Source organism: Osmerus eperlanus, chromosome 21 (assembly GCF_963692335.1).
Source record: "Osmerus eperlanus chromosome 21, fOsmEpe2.1, whole genome shotgun sequence".
Lineage (NCBI taxonomy): Eukaryota > Metazoa > Chordata > Actinopteri > Osmeriformes > Osmeridae > Osmerus > Osmerus eperlanus.
In genome coordinates this window covers 12,333,428-12,348,074 of record NC_085038.1, presented here as the reverse complement: position 1 = coordinate 12,348,074, position 14,647 = coordinate 12,333,428, and the positions used below count along the sequence as shown (strand labels likewise).

At 43.6% G+C, this 14,647-nt stretch overlaps 2 protein-coding genes across 5 annotated transcripts in view; one reads left to right on the top strand and one right to left on the bottom strand.

Annotated features, from left to right (window-relative positions):
* Positions 1-359: 359 nt before the first annotated feature.
* On the top strand, positions 360-8,529 carry slc19a1 (solute carrier family 19 member 1). Of its 2 annotated transcripts, XR_009928071.1 has the most exons (8): positions 360-1,009; positions 1,804-2,553; positions 3,804-4,433; positions 4,750-4,927; positions 5,858-6,050; positions 6,190-6,331; positions 6,519-7,620; positions 7,691-8,528. XR_009928071.1 is itself a non-coding variant. In XM_062447316.1 (7 exons), exons 2-7 carry the CDS (start codon positions 2,095-2,097, stop codon positions 6,720-6,722), a joined length of 1,806 nt encoding a protein of 601 aa, XP_062303300.1. In that variant the 5' UTR covers positions 360-1,009; positions 1,804-2,094; the 3' UTR covers positions 6,723-8,529. The 2 variants fall into 2 exon arrangements, 1 of the variants encoding a protein (XP_062303300.1); XM_062447316.1 differs by having other exon boundaries at positions 6,519-8,529.
* A 389-nt stretch (positions 8,530-8,918) lies between these two features.
* The window catches only part of col18a1b (collagen type XVIII alpha 1 chain b), a 32,440-nt gene continuing 26,711 nt past the window's right edge, over positions 8,919-14,647 (bottom strand). For all 3 annotated transcript variants that reach the window (XM_062447311.1, XM_062447313.1, XM_062447312.1), the window contains 9 exons: positions 13,587-13,703; positions 13,315-13,471; positions 13,037-13,101; positions 12,800-12,928; positions 12,574-12,606; positions 11,995-12,411; positions 11,694-11,891; positions 11,425-11,534; positions 8,919-10,581 (listed from right to left, as the gene is read on the bottom strand). In XM_062447311.1, the coding sequence (XP_062303295.1) occupies positions 10,365-10,581; positions 11,425-11,534; positions 11,694-11,891; positions 11,995-12,411; positions 12,574-12,606; positions 12,800-12,928; positions 13,037-13,101; positions 13,315-13,471; positions 13,587-13,703 (1,443 nt within the window). In that variant the 3' untranslated portion in view covers positions 8,919-10,364. The remainder of the gene's footprint in view (positions 10,582-11,424; positions 11,535-11,693; positions 11,892-11,994; positions 12,412-12,573; positions 12,607-12,799; positions 12,929-13,036; positions 13,102-13,314; positions 13,472-13,586; positions 13,704-14,647) is intronic.

Genomic DNA, 14,647 nt, shown 5'->3' with positions numbered 1-14,647 from the left:
AGGGTCTGGTTAGGACCAGGCTAGTGTACCAAGGCCTGTACCCTGAAACCTGAGGTGAAGTTGTGCGTAAGGTACACAGTAGTTACCGTATACCTCCGCGGAAAATAATTTACCGTGAGACAAGCATTGTGATTTGTTCTGTAAATAGTGAGAGATATCAATCTAATTAAAGTTAGCCAGCACCCCTTGTTCAAAAACGGTTAATTCCCAGTAATTCATTGTAATGTCAATTCATTTTTTTTACAGCAGAGCAATGACCTTTAACCAAACGTTGACAACTGGTTGATAAAACTTGAGAGCTCAGTTGAGTAATATCACGATTGAAGCGCACTGGTTAACCTGACAAGCAATCCGATCTTTGATTTGCATAGTCATTAGTCAGAACACAAACGAATCCAACTTTTCGTATTTGCCATAAGTGTCAGTCTATCACAGTAGTTCTCAACTGTTCTAACCTCAGAACCCACATTTTATTTGGTCATTAATGTGGTATGATCTATATTAGAGTTCCGGTAGTGAATAAAGTTAAGCCATGTGAATCTACCCTGCTGCGTATGTATTCTATATCTTAAGAACCCAACACGACAATTAAGTCACGCCCCCAAAATATTTAATTTCCTATCCATTATAAATTATTTCACAAAACAGTGCAATAATTATTTGTGTTCTAGAATGCGGGCGGCTCGGTATGTAGCCTAAGCACATTTCAAGATAAAAGGTTCGGTAACTTATAAAAAGAAAAGTTTGACTTTGACGGAGCCGAAGCATCCGCCGCGACCCTCTCCATACCAGCTCGGGACTCACTTTAGGGTCGGGACCCACCAGTTAAGAAACACGGGTCTGGGATATAACTATATTTTTACTTTCCTGAGAGGTGTCTTGTTACCTTCCTCCACATTACCTTTTGAACTTCAACTCCCACAAATATCGTCTGTGAAAAATGACGGCCACGCCTACTGCACGAATCTATTCTACACACATGTCAGAAGTACTCTGTACAGAATGAAAGGTAAGGAAGAATTTATAGAAACAACTCTTTAGCCAGCTGGCTGGCTTCATGTCCTGTACCGAATTGCAACCATTGTAGTTTGTTGCAGCGTGCTGTGTAAGTAATAAACTAGCTAGCTAGTTGGCTACCTATCTAGCCATAGACTAACATATCTAGCATAGCTATTAGCAACTAATGTATTGTCTACGTTATGAATTCATCCATTTAGTTTAACGGAGCTGGCATCTTTGCTTTGACTTACGATATGACCTGCATATTAAGCTGGCTTGCTAAAATGTAATACATCTAGTAACTTTGAATAAAAAATATAGCACTACATGTACTAAACTAAACTGCACGTGTAGCTATTGCCTGCATTGGCAGACACAAAGCATGTCAAGGATTGACCGTGGATATTGGCTTGCTATAGAGTCACTGGTTTGCTGCCGGATTGCAATAAATCAAAACACTTTTGAGCAACTAGCTAGCTACGGGTTCTGGTTCCTTTGCTCAAAAGTGTTTGATTTATTACAATGTGGCAGCAAACCAGTGTCCCATACACGTAAACAGACGCAGGAGGAGTAAGCCCTGACCATAGAGCAATAGGTTTATGTTACAAAACACAGTTGTTTACAACCAATAATGTATTATCTAACCTCAGGGTGTGTTAGCTAATTAACTATTTGGGTTCTCAGGGATTGGGATAGGTTTATCTACCTCTATACAGCATAAAAATATAGTAGGCAGTGTTTTTTTAAACTTAGATGTACAGCTAGAAAAGGATTGACTAGATATTTGCAAACTTTGTTTTTCAGGGTCAAAATAACCGCAGATTCAGCTGTCAGCTACTGTCATTCAATCATTGTCAAGTTCACAGAATGAAGCAAACGTTGTCATTGTCTCTTGTGTGGACTGTACATGCAGAATGACTGCATGTAGAATTTTAACTTAATTCATTTCATTGTCAAACACCCTCACTCGTGTTTCCATGTAATGTTTAACACCAGATTGAAACAATGAGGAAAACACGGACAGAGAGATAAGGGCAGAGCAAGCTGGCTCACTAATTGCCAGAGGTCTTCTGATTTTGAGGACTTTTTAGCTGCATGCGTAGTCACAGCTATTCACTCCTCATTTTACCACCTCATGTATGGAATATCGACTCCTCTTCACATTGTTCAAAAGATATACAGATGGTCGTTGCACACGAGCAGATAATCCCACTTGATCCGAAAGTCAATATATACACCTACACAGACACAAACACAATGGTGGACAACGATTCTCTAGCTGGTGGTGACCAGGTTCAGGGCGATGAACAGGAGGAAGAGGATGCCAAGCAAGAACTGAAGGAGCCCGTCACTGGAAGTCAGGAGAGGGGGCATCCAGATGTGGCTTCCCCCGTGACTGAGCCCCTCTCCACCCAGTCTGGCACAAAGGCTGGCACACTACAGTTGTCTGTGTTGTTCCTGTGTTTCTACGGCTTTATGGTGCAGCTGAAGCCTGGAGAGCCCTTCATTACTCCTTACCTGCTGAGTTCTGAGAAGAACTTCACCATGCAGCAGGTCAGTGGGCACGCTTGTGTGTGTGTGTGTTTTGTGCGTTGTCGTATACTCAATGTTTCTGGTGACCGTAAACTTTCAGAAATGTTGAGGTCAATATTTTGGGATGGCCATATCTAGTTAATTCCACAGTCTTTGGGACATTCGCAAAATGGGGGTAGTATGAGGGGATTGTTGAATGACAGTACATTTTCATTACACACACACTTTTTTACACATACAGCACACACTTTGTAAAGACACGTACTATCCCCAAACCTTAATCAACACCCCACCAACCAAAATGTATGATTCTCCATTTTCTTCCACTGTACTGCTGCAACACACTCTTTTGGTTGATTGCAATGGGGCAGAGGTTACCTTCCTGAGGCAGGACAAAGTTCACATTCCTGCTAACTGGGTCAGTGTTGGGCTAATCGGATTGGTTAGTGTAGACTACTGGACTCAGCAGGATCCAAATGACCCTAACGGCCTGAAATATGCAGAATCATGTGACGCTGGGGTGGGCGTTAAATTGCAGTGTTGTTTAACAGAATATAAGCCAGGGCTTCAGACTAACTTTTCCACTGGTAGCTCTGGTGCAACCAACTTTCTCAGTTGATTGCACCAGAACCGGATTTGGTTCATGCCTTTGTTTTGGTACAACATGGTATTAATCAATGACCGTGCAAATTGATGCGTAGCTGCCTCATTTGCATACCCTAGTTTTGCATAGATGTAAGGATTAACTATGGCGCCAGATTTATGTCAAAAGTCAAGAGCGCAATATAATGTTCAGGGTGAGCAAATATTATTCCACAGGCACACATTAACTGTAACTTGTTCAAATATATATATATATATTTCTATTTGGACAGCCTCACAGACTAACTCTATCCTCTACTGTTGTTGTCTGCTCTCACAAGTGAATATGACTAGACAAAGTACAGACGGAACCAAAAGAGGCACTGGCCCTCTTATGATTGGTCACTTGCAATGCCACTCAACACTTTCGAGCAACAGAAATCAGATGCCATAATCATGCACTCTCACAAATACTCTCAAAACACTCAAAAAATGTGGTCGTAGTCTGGAGCCTTGAGGTTAGGGATTAGTTGAAACTCTTTCTCTAGGACCCACAACAGGAAAGTTTGCCAAGTCTCCCTTTCATCTAACAACAACATGTTTTCACATTCCACCATGTGACTGTGTCTCCCATGCACACCATCTCATTAACCCCCCCCCTCCCCATTGTCCTTTCAACGCTGCTCCAGGTGACCAATGAGATCACCCCACTGTTGTCCTACTCGTACATGGTGGTTCTGGTCCCTGTGTTCCTCCTGACCGACTATCTTCGCTACAAGCCCGTACTGATCCTCCAGAGCCTCAGCCATGTCTCCATCTGGCTCCTCCTCCTCCTGGGCTCCTCGCTGCTGGAGATGCAGCTCATGGAGTTCTTCTATGGCATCACAATGGCCGCTCGCGTGGCATACTCCTCTTATATCTTCTCCCTGGTCACCCCGGAGCTGTACCAGCGGGTGGCCAGCTTCTCCCGCTCCTCTGTGCTAATGGGGGTGTTCACCAGCTCTGTGCTGGGCCAAATGTGCTTCTCCCTCGGGGAGGTGTCCTACTCTACCCTCAGCCAGGTCTCTCTGGGCTTCGTCAGCTTCGGCCTGGTCCTCTCCATCTGCCTCCCCTGGCCAAAGAGGTCCATGTTCTTCAACCGAGCCCACCGCAAGGCCCAGCGAGAGCAGGCTGAGGCCACCCAGGCAGAGCTGGCTAAGATGAAGCTGGATGGAGGAACAGGAGAGACGGGGACTGCAGCCCCTGAGGGACCCACCGCTCCTAACGGCAGAGATTCCACTTCATGGAAGGATTCTGTGTTCATCCAGATGCTGAAAGAGGCAAATACAGAAAAAAAATATGTAGCTTTTTTTGTATATGTATACGTTAGTGGTTCTCAACCCCTGGTCCTCAGGGACACCCTTCCCTGCATGTTTTAGAAGTTTTCCTGCTCCAACACACCTGATTTAAATGAATGGGTCATTATCAGGCTTCTGTTGAGCTTCATAACGACCATTCATTTGAATCAGGTGTGTTGGAGCAGGGAAACCACTAAAACATGCAGGGCAGGCGGTCCCAGAGGACCTGGGTTGAGAACCACTGATATACATATTAGACTTATTTGAACCTTGACTAGACAATGTGTGGTTCTTGCAGGTGAGAAACCTGGTGCGGAGGCCCAGTCTGAGGCTGTGGAGTCTGTGGTGGGTGTTCAACTCCACTGGATACTACCTGGTCATCTTTTATGTCCACATCCTGTGGAACAAGGTCTACCCCGCCACCGAAAACAAGAATGTGTACAACGGAGGAGTGGAGGCTGCATCCACACTCCTGGGTAAGGAACAAATGAATGAACAAATAGAAAATCTAATTAAAGAATTCATGCAATTCAGGATGCACTTGGCCAAAACCAAAAATTACTTAATAAATGTTTTTGTTGTTGTATAATTGTATTAATATAATACTTTTTAATCAGCTCCATTCCCCCTCATCTTGAACAAACACTTCAGGTTTCAAATTTGATGTCCTTGTCAGAAACTTTGTATTTCCAAAGTACTTCCACACTGCTGACATGATGGCCCTTGTTGTAAATTAAAATGTTATATATAAAAATGTGAGTTGAAAAACTTACAAATCAAAGGGTGTGCAACATGTCATTGTTCTTGGGTTAGTTAGAACCGGTTTTAGGAGTAATGGATTATTAAGCTATCAACATTTTAATAAAATAACTTGTCACTTTGTTGACGGTATGTTGCTGTTAGCGAACATAAGGAAAACTAATAGGGAATATCTGTCTAATATCCAACCTGCAACTAACTTGACTTTGGTCCTGTGATAATGGCTAGATCAAACAAGAGTGAAATCTGAGCACTTAGGGCTGGCATATTTTCAACCTCTTTTGCAAATTGCAAAAATGTAATTTTCGGCCGACATTTCTGTGCATCCCTAATTATACTCTAGATGTGTGTTTGTATCAGTGAAGAGTTTTTTTTATAGGATTGCTTTACTGGCCATTGTTCCAGTCACATATCTGAGTAGTGTTGGAGCAAGCTCTTCAAAAGTAGTGTGTGAAAATGTTATGTAAGAAGTCAGTCTCTTATCTATACTGAGTTGGCAATTCAGGTGTCAACAGTCTTCCTCTTGGAACAGCTGTTCATACCTCACCTTTTTCTCTCAAGGAATCATGTGATGCTGCAGAGCAAATCCTGGCCACACAACCCACACTTTTCCCAGTGCTTACCAGCCCCTCCCCCTTCTTATCTAGGTGCAATAGCATCGTTTGCGGCAGGATTTGTGAAGATCCGCTGGACGGTGTGGTCCGAGCTGGTGATTGGTGTGATCACGGCGCTCCAGGCTGGCCTGCTGCTTCTCATGGGGACCACAGACAACATCTGGGTCTGCTATGTGGCCTACTCCCTCTTCAGGGGGTTCTACCAGTTCCTGGTACCCATCGCCATGTACGTCTGTGATTAGAGTCCGGTAGAGAAAAAACGGTTTCTCGGGAGTATCAAACAAAACGGATTGATAATTGGACGCGTACAACACACTTTTAACTTGCTTACAATCTCCTGTCTATCCATTTCCATCTCTGGGTAGTTTCCAGATCGCCTCGTCCATGACAAAGGAGCTGTGTGCTCTTGTGTTCGGCATTAACACGTTCATGGGCACCATCCTTAAGTCCATCATCACCCTCATAGTGGCAGACAAGAGCGGCCTGGGCCTACCAGTGCACTCTCAGGTAGGAGCAGGGTAACCACAGAAATGCACACAAACTCATAAAGATACGGACAAATGTGCATTTATAATTGCAGGATAAAGCACTCAGACACATATTTGCATAGTTGTAGACTAAACATTCAAGTAAGATCATAGGCTTGTCATGTGCATTGCATTGTTGTCGTTAATATTGATGTTGTTTATTCCAGTTCCTGCTTTACTTCTGCTATTTCGCTCTTCTGACCGTCATCTACTTATCCTGCGCTGCCTGGGTCATCTTTAGACACTACAGGAGCCAATCAGGAAGAGGGGAAGGGACCACAGACCAGGCCACACCCACTGAACTCAGCCCTGTGGTAATGGACCAATCAGAGGCAGAGCCTCTCTCTAATGGGAAGAATGGGGATGTCTGAGAAAATCTCAACAGGAAACGGTCCTCACAATATACTGTTATCCATTTCCTGCTCCTATAAACACCTGGGGATGGGGAGAACGTTCTCCTCAGAGGATGAAAGACCGTGGAAAACACTGGAGGTCGGCAGTCATTTAGGATGTTTTGAGAAAGTGAATCCCATGTAAAAGAAAAGACCAACAAAAGAGTTACATGAACTGTTGAGGAATTCTCATCTGTCTGTATAGTAATCATGAGTGCCTTGGACCTGTTCAAGTGTTCACACAGCAAACCTTATGAAATTGATCGGAAAATATGTAATGTCACTGCTTAATCTTTCACTAGTGAGGGATTTTTTTTTAAATTAATGCAATCCAAGTATTAATGCAGTATTTTGTTCTTTTGGAATTGACAATTTTTCAAATCACTGGTTTACAGGGACCAATCTGAAACAGTCAGTGAAGTTGGTCTGACATGTCTGGATTCATTCTCCTGGGAGATTTATTTTATTCATATTTGCCTGTTTTTGCATCGTAAAAATGAACATGATGTACTAAACCTGTACTACTGTTGTACAGGCTACTTAAATGTTGATAATGCTGTACATCGTGTTATCACGGTGTCGCTCTTCAGTATTGTGTGCTCCTTCACTCTTCCCCTCACTGGGTTCTATCTCAGGTGCTCACACATTACATGGCCCCAGGGGCTACATTTTAACTGAGAGAGTTTAACCAATGAATGTTGGTTTATAGCTTACAATGAGCTTTCTCATTAAAGGTTCATGATTGCTATGTGATCAATAGGTTTTGCTTATGACAAAGCATGACGCCACATAGGCTTTGATGATTGGGCTGCTGAATCTCCCTGAGATGTTGAATGAGTTTACACTCCGTCATTCTGTTCATCCTAATGCATTAACGGTCCTGACGTTTCTAATCAAGTACTTCAACAGTAGTTGAAGCCTATTTTCCATAGTGAATACAAGTACAGTCTAACATTAAGTATTTTTTTTTTCAACAGTGTTTTTCATAGTCAAGTTACTGGAGTACAAAAAACAATGGCTTATGTTGCTGTGAAATTCAGATTCATTGTTCTTTGTACTGTTCTCCTGGTGGGTTCTCATGAGAGAAATTGTTTTGAAGGAGCATGGATAGATGGTTGCTTCAGCATTTGTGAACACAGTCCTGTGATCCAAAGGAATGGCCTAGCTGGACCCATATTAACCATTTTAATAGGAAATTGTTTGATCTATTTTATCAGTTCATATCATATCATAGTTTTAGCAATTGAATTCAAGTAGATATGACGATTTGACAACATTCTCACACCAAAACTATACTTTCCTCTGGTGTCAAATGCATGCTGTAACTGCAACTTTTGAGTGAATGATATTTCAAATGGAGCCCCTACTAACCATAGGAATATATGCACTTAGGTTATGGAGTAGAAATACATTTTGGACACGGTTTCAATGTTTTCTTAAATAATTTTAAAATATCCATGGCCTATTATTATGGAAAGTTACTATTATGTATGAAAGTACAGATCTTTTTTTCTTTAAACACATTGATGTATGAGATATTTTTACAGATTGAAATCATTGCAGAATTAACATGTTTAGATACTGTGAAAATATTTGTTGCTGTACAATTTACACTGAATACCTTTGAGTGCATTGCAGAAATATAGTTTTGATTCACAAATAAATCAGTTGAATTGAAGTTTGAGAATTTGTTCATTCTGTCTCATACATTTATACAGAAAAAAACGAATCAGTGAACAAACAATGAAGCTCTCAGTGAATGGATCATCAACCATCAATCTATTCACACTGTCTGTCTGAGCATATCCAATGTCATGTCCGGGCGCCAACCCAGACCTACTCACACATTAACTTTCACCTACTACAGATATCACCACTCCCCCACCCCCATCCAACGCCTTCGCCTGCTTGTTTCCCCAGGGTGCCTGGCGGGTCTGTGTCCAGCGCCTACATGGCTGCAGGTCCAGATGCTGCTTGTCTACCCCCCCCCCACTCCCCGTTGCAAGTCACGTGTTTTTGTAAATGTTGTTGTGCTTATGTGCTGAGGTTAAAAACCCAATTGCGAATAAAAACCCATTCTGATTCTGATTCTGGGGTGTGTTTTTGTACCTCAAAAAAGCTCATGAACTTGTGGTAAAAAATAACTGGACATCATTACAGAGAGTAATTAAAACAAACGTTTACACTGTAGCTTTATCTGCCATTTTGTATGATACGGTTTAACTACAGAGCATTTAAGACAAACATTATGTATCTCTTACAAGTAATTCAATTTTACTGGACAATACTATGAAGACAAAAAATACTAATTCTTGAGAATGCGTTTTATGATGGTTGACATTTAAAGTGTTCTTATGTCTCTATGGAGGCTGCTTTATTCATGGTTTCTATTCAAGCATGGTGATTAAAACTACTTTTGTGTCAATCAAAAATAAATATTCCATTGTTATTATCACAACATTATTGGAAATATCCATTTCCCTTGAATGTCCAGTAGCAAAATACAATAGTAAAATACATAAGACAAGGTTAAGAACAGTGCTAAAATTGGTTAAATGTACAGATTACAAGACAATGATAAAAAAATTACAACAGTGGATAATGAACGAAACAGTTAATATACAATACTGCAATGTTTGGCTTGGCTGGAATGGAAATACAGTTATGTGCCTAAATGACTGTGGAATGACATTGGTCAGTTCTGTGTTTCAAAGGCCAGACTGGCTTGTTGATGAGACATTGCTCAATAAAACATCTAACTTAAAACTCTTCTAACTTAAAATTAACTGAGAAGCTTTTAAACCAACTCTTTATAAAGTTTCAATTTCAAATATATTTTCTTATGTTACTCATCTGGGGCATTTAAGATGGAATGCATCTGGTGGTTTAGATCTGTCTGTCGGTCTGATTGTATGCGTTTCTGTGTATTTGCTCCTTTGTCTGAAGGAGTTTGCATGGGTGTTTATGTGTCTGTATTTGCATGCCTGTGTGTTTGTGTTCAGACTGTTTGGTCAGCTGTAGTGAGTGAGCCAACTGAGAGGACAAGACCAAATCCAGATGGTTAGGAGGTCAATCCCCATCTGATTCTTTCTTATCCAGACCCAGAGCGACCAAGCAAGAGGTGACCCAGTTTGGCCAGCTGGGGGACAGAATGTCATATATTTCACCTCATCAACTCAGTGTTGGGCACTTACTGGGTCCTGGGTTGGATCCTGGTCACTGATTCACTGGTAACCTAGTCTGTGGCTAAAACAGCTACAGCTGGAGGATGAATGTGAGTAAGTGTACAGTACAGTACATGGAAGTGGAGGTGAATACTGTAAGAAACTATTGCTCTATTTACAAAGCACCATATACTGAGTGTTAATGTGTGTGTACATGTATTTTAGCCCTTGACATGTCAATGGAGTAACTATTTCTAATGAGCAGACAGAGAAATGGAAATGTTTGCGGGGTTTGTATGTGAGATTGTCAGTGCACGTACAATATGTACACCTGCCTCTGCGTGTGTGGCGGTGTGTGTATGCACACCTGCCTCTCTTTGTGTGTGTGTATATATTTCCTTGCTCGCTGTGAGTGTGCGCGTGTGTGTGTGTGTGTGGTGGAGTGCGTGTTCCAGGCCTATCTCTTGGAGGGCCCGGTGTAGCTATTCTCAATGCAGAGCACGGCGTAGGAGCTGGCGCAGCTGCTGGGGCTCTGCTGGAGAAGATGGCCGCCGTCCCACAGCGAGGAGGCCATACCCGTCAGAGCCTGCTCGCCCACGCGCCACGCCTCGCAGTAGTTGTCCACCTGGTGGCGACCCCCGCTGGTCGAGCCGTGCCACAGCATCTTCTCAGGCCTAGCGGAGAAGGAGATGACGATCGGGCTGTTTTGTTAACACTGTCACATTAGCGAAAGAAATGTCGTAAAAATAAAACGTCAACAAATGATAGTATGCTATCTATCAGAACTATAACGTAAGAGCAAGCGTCTTGTTAGTGCGTGCATTATATTTCCTGCTTTACTTTGATATTCTAACCCCTCCTGTTGTTTCAGTTCCTGCCCTTATGCTTCTCCTGCGCCCAATTACCTGCTCCTGGGGTTAAATGTATCAAACTCTGTGTGAATTCATCTCACGCCAAACGTTCCTTTCCCTAAATCGGAAACTCTGTGTAGAAACACCTGTACACATGTTTCTGCATCCATTTTCATGCGTACGCGCATGAAACATTTGGCCCCTGGTCTTTGTCTCTGATATCCCGACTCACAGATACTCTCTGTGCTTCTTACTCGTCAGATTCTCTTTGTTCTCCGAGTGAGTATTGTTTCCAGCAATTCTTCTAGTGTTTAATCATACGCTTTTTGACTTTGCTTTTTTGGGGGGGGGGATTGTTGACATTCCATGTCTGGATTTGTTTGGCCTGGTGTCCCACTGCCTTCTCGTGTATGATGCCTGGTACTAGTAAAGACTTCACCTACTCTCGCCCCGTCTCCTGTGTCTGTCTCTGCATTTGAGTCTCTGCTCTGCCTGGGATCGTTACACACACTTAAAATGATTACCTGAAAATGATTAACAAACTAAAAACAACTACACATAAGCTGATATATACTTGTTCCGGTTTTCAGCCATTCAAGGACAGTCAGGGTTCTAAGGAGAACTCCTCAGATTTGGTATTTAGACCATCGAGTGTGGGTCTCTTACCAGGCGTTGTCCTTGAGGATGTCCCTGCCATCGAAGGAGTAGATGGGCACATTGTCTTTCACTCCCACATCACTGAAGATGGCCTCCCAGCTGTCAAACAGCACCTCGTCCTGAGACCACAAGGAGAGCAACGCTGGTTTAGACTGAAACCTACTATGTGCCGTATGTATATATTTGATATACCGTTAACAATAAGGCACCCACCAAAATCAACTGTAACAAACCTAAACAGTGTTTTATTACAGATACTTCGGTTTGGACGCCTGTACCTTGAGGTTCACAATGGGTATGCGGTCGCGGTCCGACACACGGACAATGCTGTGTATGTCCTGCAATCTGGATGACAGGAAAGCCCGGAACGTTCCTTTCATGCCTATTGCCCGTGCCTGGTTGAAGCACAGGAAGTCTGCCCCACGAATGCCCCTCATGGTACCCGTTTGGGGGGCATTTAGGGCAATAAGATGAAGCTGTAGGGGGTGGGAAAAAAATTATACTGTTAGAACAAAATGGCTTCCACAAAATGGCCTGTGATTGAGCAGCTGAGGCTTGAGGTGTCTGTCGTCTACTCACTGCCTGCCCAGCGGTGTGGTCGTGGATGGGGGTCTGGGGCTCGGGGCGTCTCTTTGGGGGTGTCACTGGGTAGCGTGGAGGGTAGTGGGGGGATTCGGGCTGAGCAGGTTGGGCTGGCTGCCTGCTGTCCGTATGGTACCGGTCCGAGTAGCTAGGATAGCGTGGGTCAGTGGGGGAGGGGTACCTGGGGTCTGCATGGGAGGGGTGCCTTGGGTCTGGTTGGGATGGGTATCCTGTCTCTGGGTTTTCTGGGTTGTGGTACCGTGGGTCGGGTAGCACCGGGAACTGGCCCTCTCCCTGTCTGAGGGGTCCCTCAGTGGCCCGTTCACCGTAGGAGGGGTGTGTCCCAGAGTGTGGGGGCTGGTCTGGGGCGTAGTGGACCACAGGGGGGGGCTCCACAGCAGCTACCTCGTTACCCTGGAAACCAAGATTGTTTATGATGATGAATGTTGTGTGTAATGTGATGGTGTATGGTAAAATTGTATATGTGGTGGTATATAGTATGAATGTTGTTTTTAATGTGGTGGTATGGCATATGAATGTTGTGTGTAATGTGGTGGTGCTATTTAAAGGGCTCACCTGATCAGGGGGCAGAGGGATGTAGCCTCCAAGCTGCAACAGAGAAGCAAAAACACCATTGCATGTAATATATATATATATGCATTAATATAAAATGAATTGTATATGCAGTATTTGGCACCTGCATGTACACTACCTTTAGTTTGATGTGTGTTTAAGTGTGAGTGTATGTGTGGGTTTTATGGCATGTGACTTACAGTTTGTGTGTGTGTGTGTGTGTGCGTACCTGTATTTGCCTGACACCGTCCCTGACCCTGAGGTAGAGATCGGTCTGGTCCAGAACGTATACCAGGGTCCCTTCCGCCTGCCTTCTGGCCGTGGCTGCCATGGTGTCATACGAACGCAGCACTGTCACCTAGGAGACAGATACAAGATAATTCCTCCCATACATCCACCCATGCATGGAAACATCTGTTTATCCATCCATCTATCCATCCATCCGACAGAGTTGTAACTAACTCACCCCATTAGTGGAGCCAGGGTTCCCAGGTGGGCCAGGAGGCCCTGGGGGACCTGGGATACTAATGGCTGGAATAGGAAAGAGGAGTAGTCACCGCATTAGACAGATAAGTGTTTGTGTGTATACGCTTGTGTGTGTTTGTGTAACGATTGTTCACCTGTGTGTGCCAGATCAATGTCTGTGTGCAGGCGTTATTTAAATGTGTGTGCGCATACAGTGTGCAATGTTTGTGTGTAACTTTCCAATGTGTGTCTGTGTGTGTGCTTGTGATCACAGCTCACTCTGTAAGGGTCTGTAGGCCCCAGGCAGAGCTGATCCTGGAGGACCTGGGGGTCCAGGTAGTCCAGGGATCCCAGGCTGCCCTTCATAGCCTCTCCCTGGGACACCTGGAGGGCCCTGGGGGCCTGGAGGCCCGATGACTGACTCCCCCATGGGGCCCTGAGGACAGACCATCAGTCATAAGAACACGATTGGCTCAGCAGCTCCTGATATTATGTTTTCAACCAACTGAATACAAAAGACAAATGCATAAATAATTGTTGTTCTGGTTTACCGGTGGTCCTGGAGATCCCTGTCCTCCACTGTAGCCATAGCGAGGGTCATAGTAGCCCCCTCCCCCGCCTGTCTCCCCCTTCTCCCCCTTCATGCCTGTCTCCCCCTTCATTTCGTTCTGGTGACATAGAACACATAACACTCAGCCATCTGGGGTCCGTTCTTCGTACGTCGCTTATTACATCCGAGATCAAATGACACATCCAAGATGACATCATCTTGCTCATCATGAGCTGACTAATTAGGTTCTTCGAACACCCCTGTTGTTTATGATTGGTATAGCTGGACTGAGTTGTCTGGGATAATTGCGCGTTCGTGCGTTTGTTTAAAAGAGGGTATGTATCGATTGTAGAAACCTTGATCAGCAACGCTGCTATTGGCTGCTCACCATAGCCAAAAAGAGCGCCTCGTTTTTTTCCGCAACAGAGCCAAACAGAGCAAGAGCTTGCTCTAAGGTTTAGAGTCTAAGGTTTCTCCGAATTTGAAGATTTAATCAGAACGCCAGGGAACACCTCAAAGTCTGCAAAATCCAGGAGAGAGGGCTGGCAAAAAGTAGCAAACAAATTAAATGACCACGAAAGATGTTTGATCGCTTATTATAGTAGGATAGGTCTATATGTTTTTGTATTTTCATATTTTCATAATTATTTTGTTTAGCCTCTTTAATGTCATGTAATTTAATGTGGTTCCAACAAATTAATGATGTAAATGACACCGTCGCGAGAAAACCTCTGTCGCGCTGTGCTAAAGGATCTTGCCTATCACGCAATGCTCGATTAATTCGGGTTCACGTTAAATTCAGCTAATTATCCTTTCACCTTCCGCAATAGGTTGTTGTCGTAAAAATGGACAAGACATGGCTGTGACAGACTTCCTGTATCGCCTCTGCTTATAAAGCCGCAATCAAATCTTGTAGCTCAAATACTCAGCTTTTATAAAACAGTATTTATACATTTGTTCATTTATTATGTGTTATATTTTCAAGAGCAGTCATTAACTTCATTCATTTTGATAATCATAGCTGCTATTGAGTATCTCCTATGTGTATATTGTTATTCTTCT